The sequence below is a fragment of the Mixophyes fleayi genome, chromosome 5 (assembly GCF_038048845.1).
Source record: "Mixophyes fleayi isolate aMixFle1 chromosome 5, aMixFle1.hap1, whole genome shotgun sequence".
Taxonomy (NCBI): Eukaryota; Metazoa; Chordata; class Amphibia; order Anura; family Limnodynastidae; genus Mixophyes; species Mixophyes fleayi.
This window is the reverse complement of record NC_134406.1, coordinates 109,844,183-109,864,117: the sequence shown is the minus strand read 5'-3', so window position 1 is coordinate 109,864,117 and position 19,935 is coordinate 109,844,183. Positions and strand designations below refer to the sequence as shown.

Genomic DNA, 19,935 nt, shown 5'->3' with positions numbered 1-19,935 from the left:
ACTATGCAGCTGAGATTTTTTGCTAGGCCATAAAGCGTGTATTGGATGGACTGAAGATGTATAACTTTCACGAGTCATCCATTTTTTGTTCATCTTTTAGTTTAATGCTATTTTTGTGCAGCTAGTTTTCAAATTTGCACTTAATCCTCTAGATCAGTGTAGTGTCTTTGGTTTGTGTTTCCCCATAAGAATGACTGGATACTATCTTTATCTGTCATACCGACAGGGCTAGATGGCACCAAACTTAAATCAATTTGTGTGACCCCAACACCAGTCTGTGCTTCTCAGCATTAGTTGGTATGTTAAGTGATAGGGATTAAGCAGCCTTTAAATTAGGTATTTTAATTACCAAGGCAAGACTAGTTGTGTAATGGATTTACAAATTATTCACTTATAATTTAACGCTGTTTAATTTTATAGCTGTGTTTTGTGTCCGTAATACACTTGACCTTGTTGAATGTGCCAGCTTTACCCGGTGGTGATGAAAGTGGTGAAAGTCACACTTTAACATATGTGAGTTAACTTTTCTTGGAATTAGTACGGTAACATCAACATCTCCTGTATTTTTAATACTAGAATATGCGTTGTAAGCCCTAATGAGCAGGGTCCTTTCCATCCTCTTGTATAGGTCTGTTTCAATTTTATAATGTCTGTAATGTCTGTGTACCTTCTAGAAATTGTATAGAGTTAAGTAAATTGTTGCTGTTTTTATAAATAATGAATAAAAATGCATTTTACATTAAAAAAGGATAGAGGTAGACTAAGGTGTGTGGGTGTGAATTTTCCTATTACATAGGGAATGTCTTTCAATCATTCTCCGTTATAAAAAGGGTGCCTGTTCGAACTATGTTCATCCAATTTTAGATCCTATAATCATTTTTATTGAAATTGGTACCCTAAAGGCAGCAAACTGTGACTTTATAGGGATGAATAACTTTCTTGTTGCATGGGCATCGGATGGAGCAACTGAATGAGGCATACAACTTGGTATAATCTTTGGTATATTACATCTTGTTTATGGTAGTGCATGATATAATCTTACAGTGGATCTTATTTGGCATGTTACATCTTGTGCATATTATTTGACATATTACAACTTGTTGTGCGTATTACTTGGCAATCCCTCTTGTCTGTGTATGGATTGGAACATGTTAAGATGACAGAGGAGGAGATAGGTATAATAAGCTTTGTAAACAAGAAGTAGTATGGATGCATAAAATTTATCCATAAGGTTTAAATGAATATATGGAATTGAACTGCATTCTTTAAGATTTTGATGTTGTATATTTACATATATTAATTTTTTATATATTCCTATATTGTGCACAAAACAAAACTCCTTTTATTCATTATTTATTTTCTATTTAATTATTTTTTGCAATTATCATTATTCAGTACATAATGTCAATTATTCATTTATGTATTTTTATTTTTATTTGTTTTTTTTATTTATTTCACCACATATCATGGTCACATATCGACACCACCAATTTCCTTTTTTTCTTATTCTCATGGATATTTAGCTTATTGTTATCTTTTTATTTTTCTTCATATTTTTCTTTATATTTTTCATTCACATTTTATTTCATTTTTATTTTCATGTTTATTCTTTATTTTTATTTTCATTCACTTTTTTACACATATTTTTATTTCTATTTTTATTTTCATTCATTTTTTGTTTTCTTTTTTATACATCTGTATTAAATCTATTGTTATGCTGATTTTAATTTGATACATTTTTGCAGTTTACAGCTATATAACTACCTTCATGCATCTCCAGAATACTGGGGGTGTTAGAAAGAATGTTTTATTAACCATTATGGAATTTATACAACTTTTTTCCTATGTGCTTATATATGGCGCGCTGCAAGATCTTTTTCTAGCAGGATTCACATTCATTATTTTTCTTCTTTTGGATGAGGTCACGTATCATCAGCTATTCTGATTTAAGCAAGTGATTGATTGTTAATTAAGTATTTAAGCGTATATAAGGCTCTTATGAGCCCTGTGTAAACATGGTATTTTCCTGTGAAGTTACTTTTGTAATGAAACGCATTAGGAGTTCATAGGGTGATCTTAGAAGTTGTCCACATTTCTCCAGCTCCTTTTTACATGCATTTTCGCAAGGCTTGGGGACTATATGCCCATAATTGCAGAAACTTTTCTGTCTTCCGCTTCAAGTGTGGTGAACATCTGATTTTGGACTCATTGAGGGTGTTCTCTTTGGTGTGAGGCTCATTGTCAGATTCCCTGTGTGTGAGTCACCATCTCAGTGGCACCAAGGTCTAGAGAGACGGTCTGGATATACACAAGGCTGTGGGCTACGATTAGTGGTACTACTACTACGGACCATATGCTGCATACTGCTTGTGTGCTGAAGAGTGTCAAACTAGTGAGAGATTGAGATATCTTGAGACCGGAATATAAGAAGATTTCCGCACAGATCACGGATGGAACTGACACATATCCATTGAGCTCGGTAGCGGCATCAAGGTGGGGAGAGCCAGTCTGGATCTACACACTGCTGTAGGCTACGATAAGCGGCACTACTACGTGCTATATGCTGCACATTATCCGTATAGCCGGAGAGAGTTAAACTAACAATAGATTAAGACATCTGGAGACCGGAATATAAAAAGAAGTCCACACAGATTACAGATGGAGGTAATATCTCTATGGAGACATATCATTTGAGTTTGAGTTTATGCTTCCATTTTTATATGCCTATTACACCAAGAAATATAGACTGATCTCAAGACCTCATTTATGGCTATATGCTTAGATATGATTCTCCTTATCATTATTTATGACATCTGCAGCACAAGATAGAATTTTTCACAAGCTTAAGAGCGATCTTGCAAGACTGTTTTTATATATTTTTATTATTAATATATTTTTTATAGTGGCCAATCTCCTTTGTTACATATTGGACAGCTGTCACTTATTCATTGGACTTAGTAGCGCTTGGTCTGTATATGATAGTGTTTCATACATATTATATCACAGTGCACTGTGATACACTTTATGGGGGCAGATATATTTCACGCTAATTTGTGCAATTACTATCTGATTATAGAGCTGGTTAGATGTGATATTTTTGTTTATATATTTTATGTACATGTTATTAATAAATCTTACATTTTTACATGGTGATCCGTGACCACACCGTTTGGTTTCTATTTTATATAATATTTCAATTAATAGCCGGTGAGGTTTTTAGTGCTGCAATCTGTTTTTAGTTTATTGCGTATTACTTGGTATGTTGCATCTTGAAAGGCGCTTTTCTCTGCATATTATGCTATGTCACATAGTATATTTCTGGTGATGTTAATCTGCATATTATGACCTGCTGAGTATATTACTCTTGGGCTGAATATGGTGACTTGCAACAGTTGCTGTGGCAATCAAATGTTATATATGGGGCATGGGAATTGTACGTACAAAATTACTACTGTTTGCTACACTATACTATGCTTGACACCATTTTCACATAATTATACCTTATTCGCTGCTCCGCACATTCTAAACGTTCACGGTTTCACAGTAGTGCTCCATGTTACACATGTTATGCTAAATGTATATATTTTTTATTGTACCATACAAGTATTTTTTGCCATAATAAGCTTTCACTGCTACATCAGTGTGCCATGTAATACATATATGCATACTTTTTTAAATAGATTTTTGTTTTAATAAAATAAATGCAGAAGCAACCTGTATCTCCCGGGCTACCTTCAACCTACCACTTGCCTCCAGAACCATGGACGTGGGAACATATCTTTAGTAATCACAATGAAAGCTCAGATTTAAAAAAAAATAGTTGAACTGATAAACAGACTGGAGCATGTAATGATACAAATTTTATATTCTAAAAGGGAGTGAAGGGAAAGGGGTGGTGGTCACCATGCCTAGAAAGTTTCACTTATTAATTATTTCAGTGATAGTGATAGAAAGGGGGAAATGTATGTGGGAACATATTTTCACACTCGGGCAAATATCCAGATAAAGAATACAAAACACCAACAGAGCTATAACACTATTAAGCAAGGGTTAACTTAATCACAGTACAGCGGCATACAAGTACAGTACAATACCGATCGTCTAGTAGCCAACCATGAGGTTTGCAAGGTTGAACTGTGGTAACACGCTACTTTACTTTCATAATCACCAAGTCTCCCCCTGTTCTCCAAACAAAGCTTTCTACCTGGTTCCTGGTTACCCTCTTTCAGGATGGCACTCATGTTCTGGCTTCCAAATTGTAAGAACTTATCTTTCAGGGCTGGAACTTGCCTTCCCCTAGTTACATACAAGCCTGATTAAGGGTTCTACCCGCCCTAGGCTAATACACCCGTACCCCGCCCCCAATCATTAAAGGAAAATTAAGATTCAGGAGTATTTTCCAGCAAACAAATTTAAACAGATTCTCTTATCATTTTAGATAAATACACAGGCAAAACTGTGTGCACTACTGAAAGGTGCACGCAGCTCTGCCTCCATGAGCAATACTGTGCGGAGCAGTCCCAGCTGTCGTCCTTGTCAGACCAAATTCTGACTAAGCGAGACAGTCACCCAAATTTGGGACTGCCCCACCAGTTTCAGGACAGACGGCAGAATGTCCTGCTCTCTCCTACCTGTTCTTGTCACTTTCACTACCTGTAGCCGCTGGTGTCTTTTGCTCAGTTGCTGCTTGTCCTGATCCTGGAATGCTGGAGACGCTATTTGGAAAAAAAATGGGTACATGAAATATAGAATATGCTAAACAGCCCCAGCATTAAATCAATAACACCCACATTTAATAATTAGGCCTCCCTTCAGCCCAAACATTAAAATAATAGTACTCACATTTGATAAATAGATCTATTTCCCTTCAACTTGCCCTGACATTAAATTAATAGTATGCACATTTAATAAAAAAAGACCTATTTCCCGCCAACCAACCACAGCAAAACATTAATGGCATATCTACGTTTAATATTACCATTTCCCACAACCATTTCCGGCATTAAATAATTCATATACACATTTAGTAAATAACCCTCCTCCCCAAACTCAGCCCCACATTCAATTAATAGTCGTGTCACCCCCTCTTAATTTAATAGACCCCATTGTTAAATTAAATTATCCCACCAATAAATTAAATTGCCCCACCATCACCCCACAAATAACATGGCACTCATTAAATAATTAGCCCCCCACCTAATCTCTACCAATCTCTACCTCCCACCCATGTACTATTAAAACGGCCCCCCATCTCTTCCCTCATATCACACATTATATTATAAGGCCACCGGCCTACCAGAAAACTTCCAGGTAAGCCTTAGCCCAATCTGCCCCTGATGGGGACAGTTTACTGAATCAATTCATCAAAAGGATTTGCTTTTCACCTCTAGCACTAAAATTTGACGCCATCTTAGGATGACTTGCCTCATCCATTGAAGTGTGATCCCGCTGGAGAAGATCCTCTTTGCAGGCTGCATGCTCCTCCCCTGTTTAGGCCAGAATTGTTTTCTGCACATGCGAGACAAAACTGATACATGCGCAGTAACCAATTCCATTTCTTCAATGAGGCTAGTCCTTCTCACAACAAAACAAGAGTTTTGTTGCATAGAGAATTTTTTCACTGAGGATCGCATGGCAGATAAGTGTTCTTGATTAGCAGCAGTACATATCCATAAGTACCTCTGGCCATCAATGATGAATAGACCCCCTAAATGTGCAAAACTTGTTGCTCGGGTTGCCTGAGATGGCGCAAACTGAAAGACAGATTAGTTTCTATCACTCACTCTCATATTTTCTTTATCGATATTTATGGGGCCTCATCCACCTAAATGGGTTTTGTTTTTCCTTCATTTGTTTACATGTTAAAGAAAATTAAATTAAATGTCTTTTTTTTTTTTTTAATTAGAAGTTCTCAGCTTGGCCACTTATCTTGTTGTAGGATGCAGCCTTTGATTTATACTGGCTTGTCATCACCTCTCTGCTGTCTCCTGATGTGTTTATTTATGTAGCTTAGAGATGTCTTTCCTGGATTAACCATTCACCTGAAAGAAAGAAATAAAAAATACAAATACAGCTCTTATGTCTTTACATAATTAGATGTGTGTGTGTGTGTATGTGTATGTATGTATGAGATAGATAGATAGATATATATATATATATATATATATATATATATATATATATATGTGTGTGTGTGTATGTATATATCTATATCCTTTCTCCCGTAGATAAGCTGAGTGTCTATTTAATGTGTATTGTGATCTGTGTTGTTTCCTTTAGCTTTATTCTCAATTAGCGCAATGCCTCCACCTTGGTCTGAGTACAGTATGCTCTCTGTTGGGTAGTGTTCTTGCAAGCAACACCAGATGGAGACCAAGGAACCCTCCGCCCCCAACTAACACAACCACAGGCACACATGGAAAAAGACAGCAATAGGCAAATTGGTCTTTGGCACCCACACTGGCACTTTTATTGATTTAAGCACATGCTCTCAAAGGATTTTCAAGTCTGATTAAACTTTTTATATATATAAAAAATAAATAGAATATATCTGATATAATCCATATTTTAAAAGTATCCCTAGTAAATATACAAGAATACAATACAATATCTTAACCCTTTCTTACCCTTGATAAGAGGTACCTCTACCTGAAACACTTACTTGCAATTATTCTCCAACTGTAATAATGTCTAGCAATAGTACAGTCTAAATTCAACACATATGTATCCAAAAACTTAACATGTTATATATCAACATATGCATAATTGGCAATAAAATGCAATTAAGTGGTCTTATGAGGAAATTAATGACAAGCAAATATCTATCCAATTCAAATATCTCTCTACTCCAGCATCCAGTACTGCCACTCTGCCACTACCCAGCAGCTCTGGCCAGTGTGATAGGCCAGGGGGGATCCATCCACAGCAACCCTGATCCATAGTAAGAGTTCAGGGGTACTAGCCAAGGTACACCAGCAATGGGGTACACTTGCAGCGTCGGTTACCCAGAAGAAACCCGGTGCTGGTGGCGGCATTTGTAAGCTCCTCCTACTGCGGTGAGAGGGCGTATTTGAGATACCGAAAAAGAACAGTGGCAAAGTAAGCCCAGCCAGTTCCTAGCAACAACCGACAAGGTGGTGTCATAGGCGGTCCATCCTGTCACACTTGCTCATGTGTACAAGTATTGTCCCATATTTCATGATACTTTGGACACAGGTTGGAGCTGAATAGTACTTACAATGATCATGCTAGAGTAAAGTATGTAGCTGTTTGTAGTACAAAATTAACATTGAGATTTTGGTGTAGCTGACTTATTCTTTATGGACTTTACTTACCCTTTACACTATTAAATTATTCCTATGTAAAGTGTATTCACCCATGAATAGGTACTTGTATAGCTGGTTTAACAGTCCCAAAAAACACTGTTTTTAGAAAAGCTGCATACATTTTATTATAAGTTAAAATTAATCATCTTAATACTAGCCATTCCATTCTCTATGCATAGTCATTTGAAGCTCTCGTTTCATTAAAGCTCTTGCAGTATTTTTCTGCACATCAAATTGTTAGTCACGTTTCAGTTTTTACAGGAGACAAAAGCAATTGTCACAGGGATCATTTATACATATCGTCGTATTACTCTTGGCAAACACAAGGAAAAAAAAACCTCTATTTAATCCCAGGTTCCTGTAGTACCTCAAGATTCGGAAACTTCCGCAAGGTCTTTCTAATAAAGAATTGGACCACTAATTAGAATATACAAAATGATCACTTACCTTAAACCAATATTTAACTTTGTGTTCAACTGGTCTGGAAGATATTGGTTGCATGTGCTGCAGCAGATTACCATTTTCTATCAGTTCATTATGTTATATTAATAAAAAAACAGATCATAAAGGAATCCATTAAATTAATACTTCACATTTTTCTTCTAATGAAAATTGGTTATCATCTTGTTGAAGGGAAGTGTTTAGACAATGCAGAGACCTACCCAAGACTTGCTTATTAAGACTGCTGCAAATTAGTTTTCAGTAATCCGGAGAAAAGGGTTAACGCAGGAGGAATCGGAGATTACTCCTACCATCGCAGTTTACCACAGTCCCCTTAGACCTCTATTGGGACTGTGATCTTGCCAAATGTATCAAGCAGGGAAAAGCCAAGCTTTTCTCAGCAAGCCCTTAAAAATCTCTGGATGGTGTTAGCAAGCTTTCATGCATAACAGACATGGCCAGAAAGACCCCTGAATACTGGTTGAAGAGGTCTCCTAAAAAGGATGAACTGTTCAGCCAGGAAGCCTGTCCTTATACATAAATAAATATAAAGCATGTACTTGCATGTGAGGGAAGCTGCACCATCCCCAAGCATCTTCTGCCGCTTCATCATTCCACATGGAGGCGTGCAGGTTCTGGCAGAGCCGGCAAGGTGACCTGTTCCAATAGCCCTCATACTGTTGTCCAAACAAGCTTCCCATTCACCATACTGTGTGCAATTCTGTATGCTTGCGCGGACCTTAACCGACGCATATGCCCCTCTCTGTCATCGCAGCACTCTTCACTACTTCCGCTCTGTGTTTATGCAACCTCCTCCTTTATCATGAAGGAGGGGATTTTACTTTCTACATTAAAAAACAGGAGGCTTCCCACATTCTGGCAGAAGATCATTGTGTAGAGTTGCGTTCTGCATCTTGATAGGCTCTGCAACCTCACTGTCACCCAGAGCCGCAACTTAGAATTCTAGCGCTTGGGGCGAGAAAGACAAATGCTGCCCCCCTAGCCCTCAATTTTAACCAAATGAACCTAAAACATTCCTAAATTGCGCCCCCCTTCAGCGTTGCGCCCTGGACGGTCGCCCCTATCGCACAGCCCTAGTTACGGCCCTGCTGTCGCCAATAATACATATACCCCTTTTTGGCTTTTAAAAAGCTTTGCTTCAGTGGTGCTAATACAAGTAGTTTGGGGACAGCTGCATGGTAATAATTATTGCACAAATTTATAACAGATCAAGCAGCCTATGTTTCATTAAAGTATCTTTCAGTATCTCTGGGATTTAAGATGTATAAAAATAAATCTTTACATGTCCACTGAGTTATATTTTAAATAAGGTTTTAAAGTAATTTTAATCCTTAAATAGTACATTTTTGTATTTGAATATATGTCTGTGTGTGTTAAATACAATATTTGTTTTGGTGTTCCCTTATCTCAAAACAAAGGAAAATTGATGTCATTATGTCTTGCTTGGGGCAAAAGAGTATCTATCTGTCTATTGTAATGACATTTCTTACTATCGTCTGTGCAGTATTGAAACTTGCTCACTGAGGTTTCCTAACCAGGGGGCCTAGCTAATCATAAAGAACTCTTTCAGTTGCCACTTAATTGAACTTTCCTTTTGGGATTCATATATGCAAGGGTCAAAGTAGGGCACTTCTCTACGCCTTGGAAAAAAAATTGAAAGCGTGTCTGTGCTGCTGAAAGTCATAATTACAAAGTTTTTAGCCTCTCCTACCTAAAAAACTACAGCTGCTTGGACAAAGTGACATTTTACAGAGAAGAGGATGAGGTGTGAGCTTACTGAATTTCGGTTAACGGTCAAAAAGCTTTCTTGATTTAGACTGTCGATTTACTTGTATATTATAATTTTACACCTTGCAAGAATGGAGAAGCTGACTCTCAAGTAGTTTCAAGTTTGGCTGGTAGGATTACTTGCCTGTAATAAATAATACAGTTAAGTTGCAATTGTGTATAGGTGTAGTGTTTTATCAGCTGATATAAGATATATACAATTATGCCTTATATTACTAAATAGTTTTTTTTATTTGTTTTATACTTACTTTTTAATATCTTAATGATCTGCACATTGAATTAAATTATATATGTCTATTCTATTCCGATTTCTGTGTTTTAACCACTTCAGTTTTCTGAGGTGGCTTTTCAGACATGTATGCACTGGTGGGAAACCTAAATGCATGGCTTATTTTAGTTTTTCCTATGTTTTGAACACCTTTTAAAGGGACACTAAACTAAATTATCGATGTATGTACATTAGTTACTTTGTTTCAGGAGCTGGCATTACTAAGCTTGCTTGCTTACTGTAGAGCCATTATATTGGTGTCTGTTCCACAATGTCTTATCTTTTTCTCGAGCCCTCCTATGAGTTTTTTACATGTGCTAATCATCTCATAATTGTACAGTTTTATTATGCAAATTTTAATTTTATTTTGACCTGTGAGGATCCAGAAATGACAAAGATCAGGCAAAGGGGATCAGAGGTCAGGCTTAAGTTTACTTCTAGCCTGTACAAAGAGATAATTATATATAATCTAGAGTGTATGTAAGAGACCACTTTGGTTTTTTTTTTTCGTTTTTTTAATATTACTGCTAGTATGCTTACTGTGTGCATTTCTGCTTCTAGAGCCATTCAGTTGTACTTACTAATTGTGTTTCATGAGTAACATTGCACAGGCCAGCAATGGCCAGAGTTAGAGACTGACAGGGCATACTGGGAGCTTTAGTTTCACAACATGTGGAGGAGAGTCTTGGGTTGATTTGTGCCTGGCCTAAGGCATTAGAGACATCATCTATTCACGAAAAGTATCCGGACCTCTAGACAAAATCTCTACATTACAGAATCTTGCTGAACGGTCTTGTTTTACAAAAATAAATAAATAATAACTTACTAAGGTTCTGCTGTTACTATCATTTATTTGGTGTTTTACATGATTTTTAGAACCATAATTTTTCTGCTGTAAAGCATCTCCATGTTAGCATGTTTAGTGTTTAAGCCTTTTTAGAAAAAATAACCTTAATTTCTCGTAACTTTTTTAAGTTTTGGTTGAAACTCAGTTTTGCCTTGGCTCATTTTGTACTGTCCAATTTAACACGTTTGTTCGTTCTAAATAATGCTTGTGTTTCTGTTTTGTTTTTTTCTTGTAGCCAGAAGAAATCGCTTCAAGCTCGCACACCTTTAAACAGAAATATTTCACAAAGTCAAAACCTTGTTCTGTCTGCAAGCATCCTGTGAGTGACCACGGAATTTCTTGCCGAGGTAACAATATATGTAATAATATATAATATTAGGCACCCTATCTACAAATTCAGATTTGGATAAGTGTATGAAGACACAGAGCATATTGAATCGCAACATAAAAACATAAATAATTGTTGCTGAATACACATCTAAATAATTTTAGTATATGATAGTTACAATGGCAAAATATCAGATTCATCATTGAGTTTTGTTAAAGTTGCATCATCTTATTGCATAAACTATACAGTTACTCCTGTAAAGCGATTTGTTACTTATCATATTTCACTTTTATTTTTATCTGTCAGAACCTGTTTCATCACCATTTGTTAGACTGTGCCATGTGCCACCTAAATAGCAGGAGTGGTTAAGCCATGTACTCATATTTGCCTATGTCTCTCTTCTACAACTTCCAAGCAGTTACAGTTGTCAAGGCAAAAGTGCTATGCGTAAATATGTTCATGTTGTTGATAGCTTACTTTATTTCTTAATCCATTAGTGTAAGTAGTTAAATAAAATGTTGGTATTACAAGTGTATTAGTAGGGTGCATTAAATTTAAACCAGTATATGTCTATGTTCTAAATACGTAGGAATATTACATTTAGGTATATTACACTTCTTATTTCTTCTTGTTAAACATTCTACTGGCTCCTATAGCCTTGTTCTGTCTTGTCATTTTGAATTTTTTTTATTTTGTTAAACCCTGTAAGGAAAGTTAAATGTATGTTAAATTAATTTGACATTTTTAAAATATTTAATTGTTTGGTGTATTTGAATATTGATGCAAACTGGTCAATTGTTTTTTTTTGTTTTTTTTTAGTTTGCAAGTATGTTTGTCACAAAAGATGTGAAATAAAGGTAAGATGCTTTATTGTCAGCAATTGTTAAAGAAGTTGGCTGTATGTACTTTGTATCATATAGAGGTGCATTTGACATGACCGTTTTCCTGTGTCACAGTGATAGGACCACCTCCTTCTACCCAAATCTCTATCTGTCATCATCATCACCATTTATTTAAATAGCGCCACTAATTCCGCAGTGCTGTACAGAGAACTCATTCACATCAGTCCCTGCCTCATTGGAACTTTGTCTCTGTGTGTATGTTAGGCAATTTAGACTAACATAGAGAGAGAGACAAGGGTTAATTTGATAGCAGCCAATTAACCTACTAGTATGTTTTTGGAGGTTGGGAGGAAACCGGAACACCCGGAGGAAACCAACGCAAACAAGGAGTGAATATACAAACTCCACACAGATAAGGCCATGGTCGGGAATTGAACTCATGATCCCAGTGAGTCAGAAGTGCTAACCACTTAGCCACCATGCTGCCCATAGCCTGTTGACACTAATCCCTTCCCCACATTGTGGCATTTAACGTATATGTTCATAGGAAGTTGTACACATGTCTGTGATAAGTAACAATATTGTTTTCACCAGATATATTGATCATTATGAGGAGCACTTTGGTTATACTCAAAGCTTGCTGAATGGATCAAGTATAAAACAAACAGGTTCTGTTCAGCGTACAATGTGCTTTGACAAACATTCTTCATAATGATAAATAGGTCACTATTTTGAGGTTCATTTACATGGCATGGCACGACAAGGCACAATCAGCAAATATCAAACCTCCTGGGAGTTCAAGTTTTTATACAATTACACAAGTGGTCACCACTCCCCATCAGATCAACACGCTCATTTCCTGAAATACACCTGAAGGCCTAAATGTTGCCATATCCCCAGCAATGTCAAAACCGAAGAACTAATGGATGAGCATAAGATTAAAAATAGTCATCATTCATTAAATATAGTGCTCAAACATTTTGGTTCGTCAACTGGTTAATAGAATATTATGGGAGTTTTTCACTGATTATTTACTCTGTTATGATATGCATGTCATTGAGTTATTGCATTTTTCAATTGATACCTTGTTACTGTTTACTGTAATAAGATGGTTTTATTGTAATAAATCTTTTATTTATATAAGTGATAGATTTATTTCGCGGTCAGTACTACTCATTGTGGAGTTGTTAATTCATGCTGTTTCTTTGAATGGCAATGACCTGATTAGATGTTCCAGGTAGGATTAACCAATGTGTACAATGACTGCTTTTTTTAAATGACCTTTGTTTATTGACTATTGTACCAAGTTTATTTTAAGGAATAAGGTTTGTATTTATGTCAGTGCTATATTTGTGGTTAATGTGACCCAGCATCAAGCTGGTGCTTTACTAAATTTTCATGAATAGTTTTAACATGACTGTCTTCTGTTTTAATTTTGGTTGTATGTTTTAAATAGGATTTATTTTTATATAGTGACCTGTGAATTGGTAATCATTGTGGGCTCTCAGCTTCAGATTGATTAATCTGTTCATTAAGATGTTACACTAAATATAGTACTGTGCATAAGTTGTAAGCAGGTGTAGAAAAATGCTGCAAAGTAAGAATGCTTTCAAAAATAGAAGTGATTTAATAGTTTTTTTTTTATCAATTAGCAAAATGCAAAGTGAATGAACAGTAGAGATATCTAAATCAAATCGTAATTTCTTATGACCAACCTTTGCCTTCAAAACAGCATCAATGCATCTAGGTACACTTGCACACAGTTTTTGAAGAACTCGGCAGGGAGGTTGTTCCAAACATCTTGAAAAACTAACCACAGATCTTCTGTGGGTGTAAGCTTGCTCAAATCCTTCTGTCTCTTCATGTTATCCCAGACAAACTCAATGATGTTGAGATCAGGGCTCCAGGATTCCTTTTTCTTCTTTACAATGAAGATTGTTCTTAATGACATTGGCTGTATGTTTGTGGTCCTTGTCCTGCTGCAGAATAAACTTGGAGCCAAAAATCAGGCAGGTTTCTACACATAGTTTTCCGCAATAAAATTTACACTTGAAAATGAAAGTGCATTATTAATTTTATTTTATTTTTTGCTAGTTTGCACTGTTTTGAATGAAATGCATAAATGTGTAGGAATAATAGGATTAGCCCAACAAGGCATTTGAAACTAGACAACCTACTGCATGAGGATACCCCTGAGTTTATTGATACCAGGATGGGGGTTATATGGGCATTATAATCCTTACACCATTGGACTTCTTTAGGCTTTCTGTAGTGTAGGGTATTATTGTCTGGTGAGCACCAAATATAAACTACTATTTAAAAGAGGGGACTTCACTCTTTCAAATGAGGATGCCCCTGAGAGGGGGGAGAGGAGGATGGGAGGAGATCTGTACATTACAATACAACTACCCCATCCTGGGCTCCTTAATGTTTCCTGTTGTGTATGGTGGTGGTGTCTCAATCAAAACACAATAATTTCTAAGCACCCATATTAGAAAGATGGGACTCACTTCTTTAAAATAAGGGTGCCCCTGTTTTTTTTTTTTTTATTTTTTTTTTATAAAAGCCATGATTGGGCAGATCTCTGCCATCCCTGGACTTTTTAATTATTTCTGTAGGCTGTGCTATTATTTCTGCTGATCACCAGATAATAACTATTATGGGGTATCTCATATGAAAGTTCGTTCACCTACAGGACATAGCTATGGGGAGAAGGTAACAAGAATTTTAACTTCTTTCTTCCCCCTGTGTGATGAGGACGAATCCCAGTCAGCCTTAGCATTAAAGGCTTTAACCAAGTTACTAATTTATGTTATAGTTTTGGTACCCACTTCTACATGTAATGACTTTGTACAAGTTTTGGCCTTGCGCTAGAGTCTTATAATTCCTACTTACAAGTACACTGCTTCTTTGGTGCTATGATAAAGTTTTTTCTAGTCGTACCAAAATATGTTCCCCTGTGAGTTCCACACATCCTCGCAAACTGGTCAAACCAACAACTTCATCCACAAGTTTCATATTCTCTCAATATTGTTGTCACTACAGTGACACCCCCTCCCCCTGCCTTCATGTTTTTCCTTACCCTAAAGCAAGCAAGCAGGCTAGACACAGACATCTGTTTCTATTCAGAGAAAGGTGCGGTGGATTGATTCCAGATCCTGGCTGTACCGGAGCCAGTGGTTTTGGTAAGCTGAGCATGATTGTTCGCATAAGGCCAAATTATTTTGAATAAATAATATTGAGGGTATCGTGTTACATAGCAGACTTTTATACTACGAAAGGAGCAGTAACATAACCCATTATACTCCGGTTGCATCAGTTTAATGAAAGTGGGCAAAACAAAGACTAATAAAAATAGTGTATTTTAGAAAGTATATTTTACTGTGCATTTAACATCTTTACACATATGTGTTCCTTTAGAAACCAAGTCTTGGTAATAAAACTTAATTTATATGCTTAGAAACATAACATATGGTATTTTGAGTAACCTAAAAAATGTTTTGAGTTTGTTTATTTTTCTGTATTTCTAGAAGTACAGCAAGTTAATTTTCATTTGTTTTTAGGTGGTAACTCCATGTTTTCTTCCTGTGAATTATGAGTTGGTAAGTATAACTTAGATATCATTTTGTGTTTGTAAGTAAAACTTAAATGAAGATCGAAACACAGCAAAAGCCCCTAATGACTGGCTAGCTTCTATTTACCTGCACTGCTTAAATCCCAACATAAATATGATAAATTATTATTGACTTTCGTACAATAACTAATGTCACTAATGATTGCTTAGGTTAACAAGCATGGCCAATTCAAGTCTTCATCTAAGGTTAAAAGGGGTTCTCCACCCCCATAGTAATCAGAGCTACAATGGTCCTACATCTGGGAACAATAAACGTGATAGTTTCCAAACCTTAAAAGATGTACACTAACATCAAAATTGTGATAGAGGATGTAGTTACATAAAATATAAACTCATTTTTCATGTAAAATTTTGTTTTATTAGCTAAAACTTCATACATGATGTATCAAAATATATATTTATATTTATTTCTGTTGAAACATCTTTTTACATTTCACTATGCTGCAACATATGCTGCAACACTGTAAACAGAGGTAATATAATAGTTGTCTATGACGTAAGCAGATTGAATGATGGAGCATTTGGAACAAGAGAGATTACCAAGTGAGACATCACTATTGTGCAAGGCTTTTTCACAGTGGACCTGAAAACATTCATTTTAAATCAATACAACAAAGAGAAAATCATTAAAGTGGATTTGTTACTTTTGGGGGAAGTGTCATTTAACTCACTAGGCAGTAAAAGAAGCCTAATGTAAACAATTCCTCCTTCTATTCACTCAGTAGAGCACCAGGTCAGGCAAGATGCTGGCATGTTAATCTACCCAGCAAGAATGCCAAGCACCTCTACTGGGCAGAGCTTTGTATCGCCGCTGTTACCTCCTACTGTATGTCAACACACTCACTGTTGTCGCCTGCTGTTTAGCAGGGAGGACCGATGTGGAAAGACAGTAATGCTCACACAATGGACTCGTTCTCTACCAAAGGCTTTTATTTTTGTTTGTTTTTGGGTTTTTTTTGTTTGCATTAGGCTTCTATTAATATATAGTTGGCATTTAATAAGGGAAACAATCATGGAATTAAAAGTACAAGAAATAACTATGCTCCCGTTTGGCAGCAGTGGGGGTACTCGCTCTTAACACAAGTTACTTACTTAGAATCTGAAAGTACACCATTACTAATACAAACAGCTCTAAACTGCACAAAGGGACCTGACCACGAGGACAAATCTGTATTCCCCAAGAAAGATGTTGTTCGGCACCTTCAGCCTGACTCTTTGGCTTTTTAAATTGGGTTGTCCTGTTTTGAATCTTTTTTTTTTTTTTTTTTTTCACATTCATTTTTACTATTGTTTTAATTAAAAGATATGAGGAAGAATATGTTTAGCATGAAACCCATAATAATGTTACGTTCAAATATCTACACTCGCTAGTTTTAAGTGTAAATGATAAATTTGGGATATTTGTGTGAATGAGTATTATGATGCCCTATAATTGTACGTTTAAAAAATGGCACCTTAGCCTCCTTTTAAGATTATGTTCATAAAAATTGTACAAAGGAACTACTGTTCACTTGTATTGATGCAATGTAGAACATTTGGGGAACTGATGTTAACAATGGCATCATCCAATCTATCACATGCAGGGGCGGATTGGCCATGTAACCGACCGGGAAAAGTCCCGGTAGGCCGACTGGCAGGGTGGGGGGGTCGTGTGGTACTAGGTGATTGGCCCCTCCTCCGGGACCAACCACCCACCTTAATGTGACCCCGGATCTCTCTTCTGATCGATCTCTCCCTCCGCTGTGGCTGCAGTCTCCTACACAGGTCACATGGGACGTGTCACATGACAGCTGTATTCCCATTGGTGCAGTGAGAGGAGTCTGCAGCAGGAACAAGGTAAGTGTGTGTCTCTCTCTGCTAAAGTGTGTGTGTGTGTCTCTCTCTGCTAAAGTGTGTGTGTGTCTCTCTCTGCTAAAGTGTGTGTGTGTCTCTCTCTGCTAAAGTGTGTGTGTGTGTCTCTCTCTGCTAAAGTGTGTGTGGCTGCTAAAGTGTGTGTGAGGGGGGGGCTACTAAAGGGTGTGAGGGGGGCTATTAAAGAGTGTGTAGGATAGGAGTGGGGGCTACTAAAGGATGGAATGGGAGGGTCTTAATATATTGTGTGATATTAGGGAAGGGGGGGGCTGTCTTAATAGTTCATGGGTGGGAGGTAGGGTGTTAATTTAATGGTGGAGTTTAGGTTGGGTCTAATTATTTAATGGGTGCTATTTGTGGGATGATTGTGGGCCAATGTAATTTATTGGTGGGACAATTTCATTTAATATGAGGCCTATTAAATTAATATGGAGTGAAGGGACCTTTAATTTAATGCTAGGATGGATTGGGGCTATTAATTGAATGTGGGGCTGAGTTTTGGGAAGGGAGCTATTTATTAAATGTGAATATTATTTAATGCTGTGATGTTTGGAAAATGGTTATATTAAACGTAAATGCTATTAATTTATTGCTGGGGCTGTTTGGAGGGAGGGAAATAGGCCTAATTATTAAATGTGGGTGCTATTGATTAAATGCCAGGGATGGTTGGAGTTTTTGAGATTTCATGTACTCATTTTTTTTTTTCAAATAGGGCCTCCAACATTCCAGGATCCAGACAAGCAGCAACTGATCCAGCAGCCACAGGTGGTGAAAGTGCCAAGAACAGGTAGGAGAGAGCAGGACAGTCTGCCAACTGTCCTGAATTTGGTTGGGCAGTAAGGAATTTCGGTGACTGTCTCGCTTAGGATTTGGTCCGACTGAAAGGGCAGTTGGGAGGTATGTCCCACTTCACACTGTACTATTTGTGAAGGCAAAGCTGCGTGTACCTAACAGTAGTGCACACAGTTTTGCCTGTTTATTTGTCATGTTTGATAACCCCTCTGTCTTTTGTGCCCCGGGCCCCCCGAAGCTTTATTCCATTTCCTGCCTTGTACCTTGCATTGGTCCCATTCTCAGATCACTTTGTTGAAAATATGGCCAGCCCCCATTGCACTGACAATATCATTAATCCTGCCTCCTTTGCCCTTACTGTATCACCAGCAAACCCTTGGAATAGCTCTCCCCTTCACTTATGCCATTGTCTGCAAACCCTCCCTTCACTGTTATTAAATCAAACCACCACCAATCACTGGGCACATTTAGGGCTCCTACAGAATTGTTACAAAATAAGTGTTTTCTTGCAGATGCTTGAAGCATTTTACCTTTCTGGTGATTGCACTGGATAGCCATTAGTTATAAGGATTATTTTTAATGCATTTTTTGAAACACACAGTACACATTTTTATATATTAAAGACAGAGATTTGAATGGTAATTTACAGCTCATGATGTCAGGGAAAGATGCAACAGTGTGGTGAGGTACTCATATGCTGCTGTGGCAGACTGATCAAATAGGATTCTGCCAACATGTTTCGTAATAGTAAGCTTATTAAACAAAGTCAAAAATGCTTCTATGAAGGGAATTTTGGAAGGACGTGTTCGTAGGCAACAAAAGAAGTTTGAGCACAGGGGCATAAACCAGTCACAGATAATGTAAAAGGATTCATGTATTTTTATAGCACAGGACTGGCAGCTTTTTCCCTGCTTTGCTTTAGAAATGACCCACTGTGTCTTAAGTAATCACATCCAGGATTTCCTAAATGTTACTACAACCGAATTCCAGTAGTTCTAAATACTGCCTACTTTTGTATTGGGCCCACCCACAGTTGATTTGGACCCGCCCACAAGAGGCCACTTCAAGCATTTTTTCCAGGGCCACTTTAAGTTCCCAATCCGCCCCTGATCACATGTATTGTTAAATAGTAATGCTTCAAAACTGGCGTGCACAACATGTTATATTAATGCTTAGGCTTCCACCTACAACTAATATATTAACTCCATTTATTACAAACCTGAAATATCCAATAACAAGATGAGTTTAGTCAATAATAAAATGCACCATATATTTTATTCAAAACAGTGATCAATAGTGATTGGTAAGACCTCAAACTTAGAGTAATCCTTCTCCTTGAATGAAACTTCACTGAGGAAGTTTAGGTCATAACTACTGGCCGTTGAGCATAATTTAGATATTTAGTTGATGCACATAGTTAGATACTTCACATTTGACAAAGTTAAATGACATGAGTTTATTATGCAGTAATATTAATTGTTGTGAAAATTTCCCAGCAACTCTAATTTTTTGTACTTGGTCTGTCAGTTTGATGGCTATCTGTTTTTCTGCCATTCTGGTTCATGGTGATTGGATTAGCCATATTAAAGCCAGACAACCGCTACAAGCAATGCTTACATCTGACACATAGTGAGAGGGAATTGGGCAATTCTTTTAATAACTTATACATATATGAAGAGATTGATCCTTTGCACTAACATTAACCAATATATTAAAGTACCATCAGTACATTGTTGATTCAATATAGCAGGTTTGAAATTCACCCTATATGAAATCAGGTCATATTATTTCCATATAT

At 36.9% G+C, this 19,935-nt stretch overlaps 1 protein-coding gene across 3 annotated transcripts in view; it reads left to right on the top strand.

Moving 5' to 3' along the window:
• TNS3 (tensin 3) overlaps positions 1-19,935 on the top strand; it is a 282,436-nt gene that overhangs the window by 107,005 nt on the left and 155,496 nt on the right. For all 3 annotated transcript variants that reach the window (XM_075212670.1, XM_075212668.1, XM_075212671.1), the window contains exons 2-4: positions 10,926-11,037; positions 11,838-11,875; positions 15,424-15,462. In XM_075212670.1, coding sequence (XP_075068771.1) covers positions 10,926-11,037; positions 11,838-11,875; positions 15,424-15,462 — 189 coding nt within the window. The remainder of the gene's footprint in view (positions 1-10,925; positions 11,038-11,837; positions 11,876-15,423; positions 15,463-19,935) is intronic.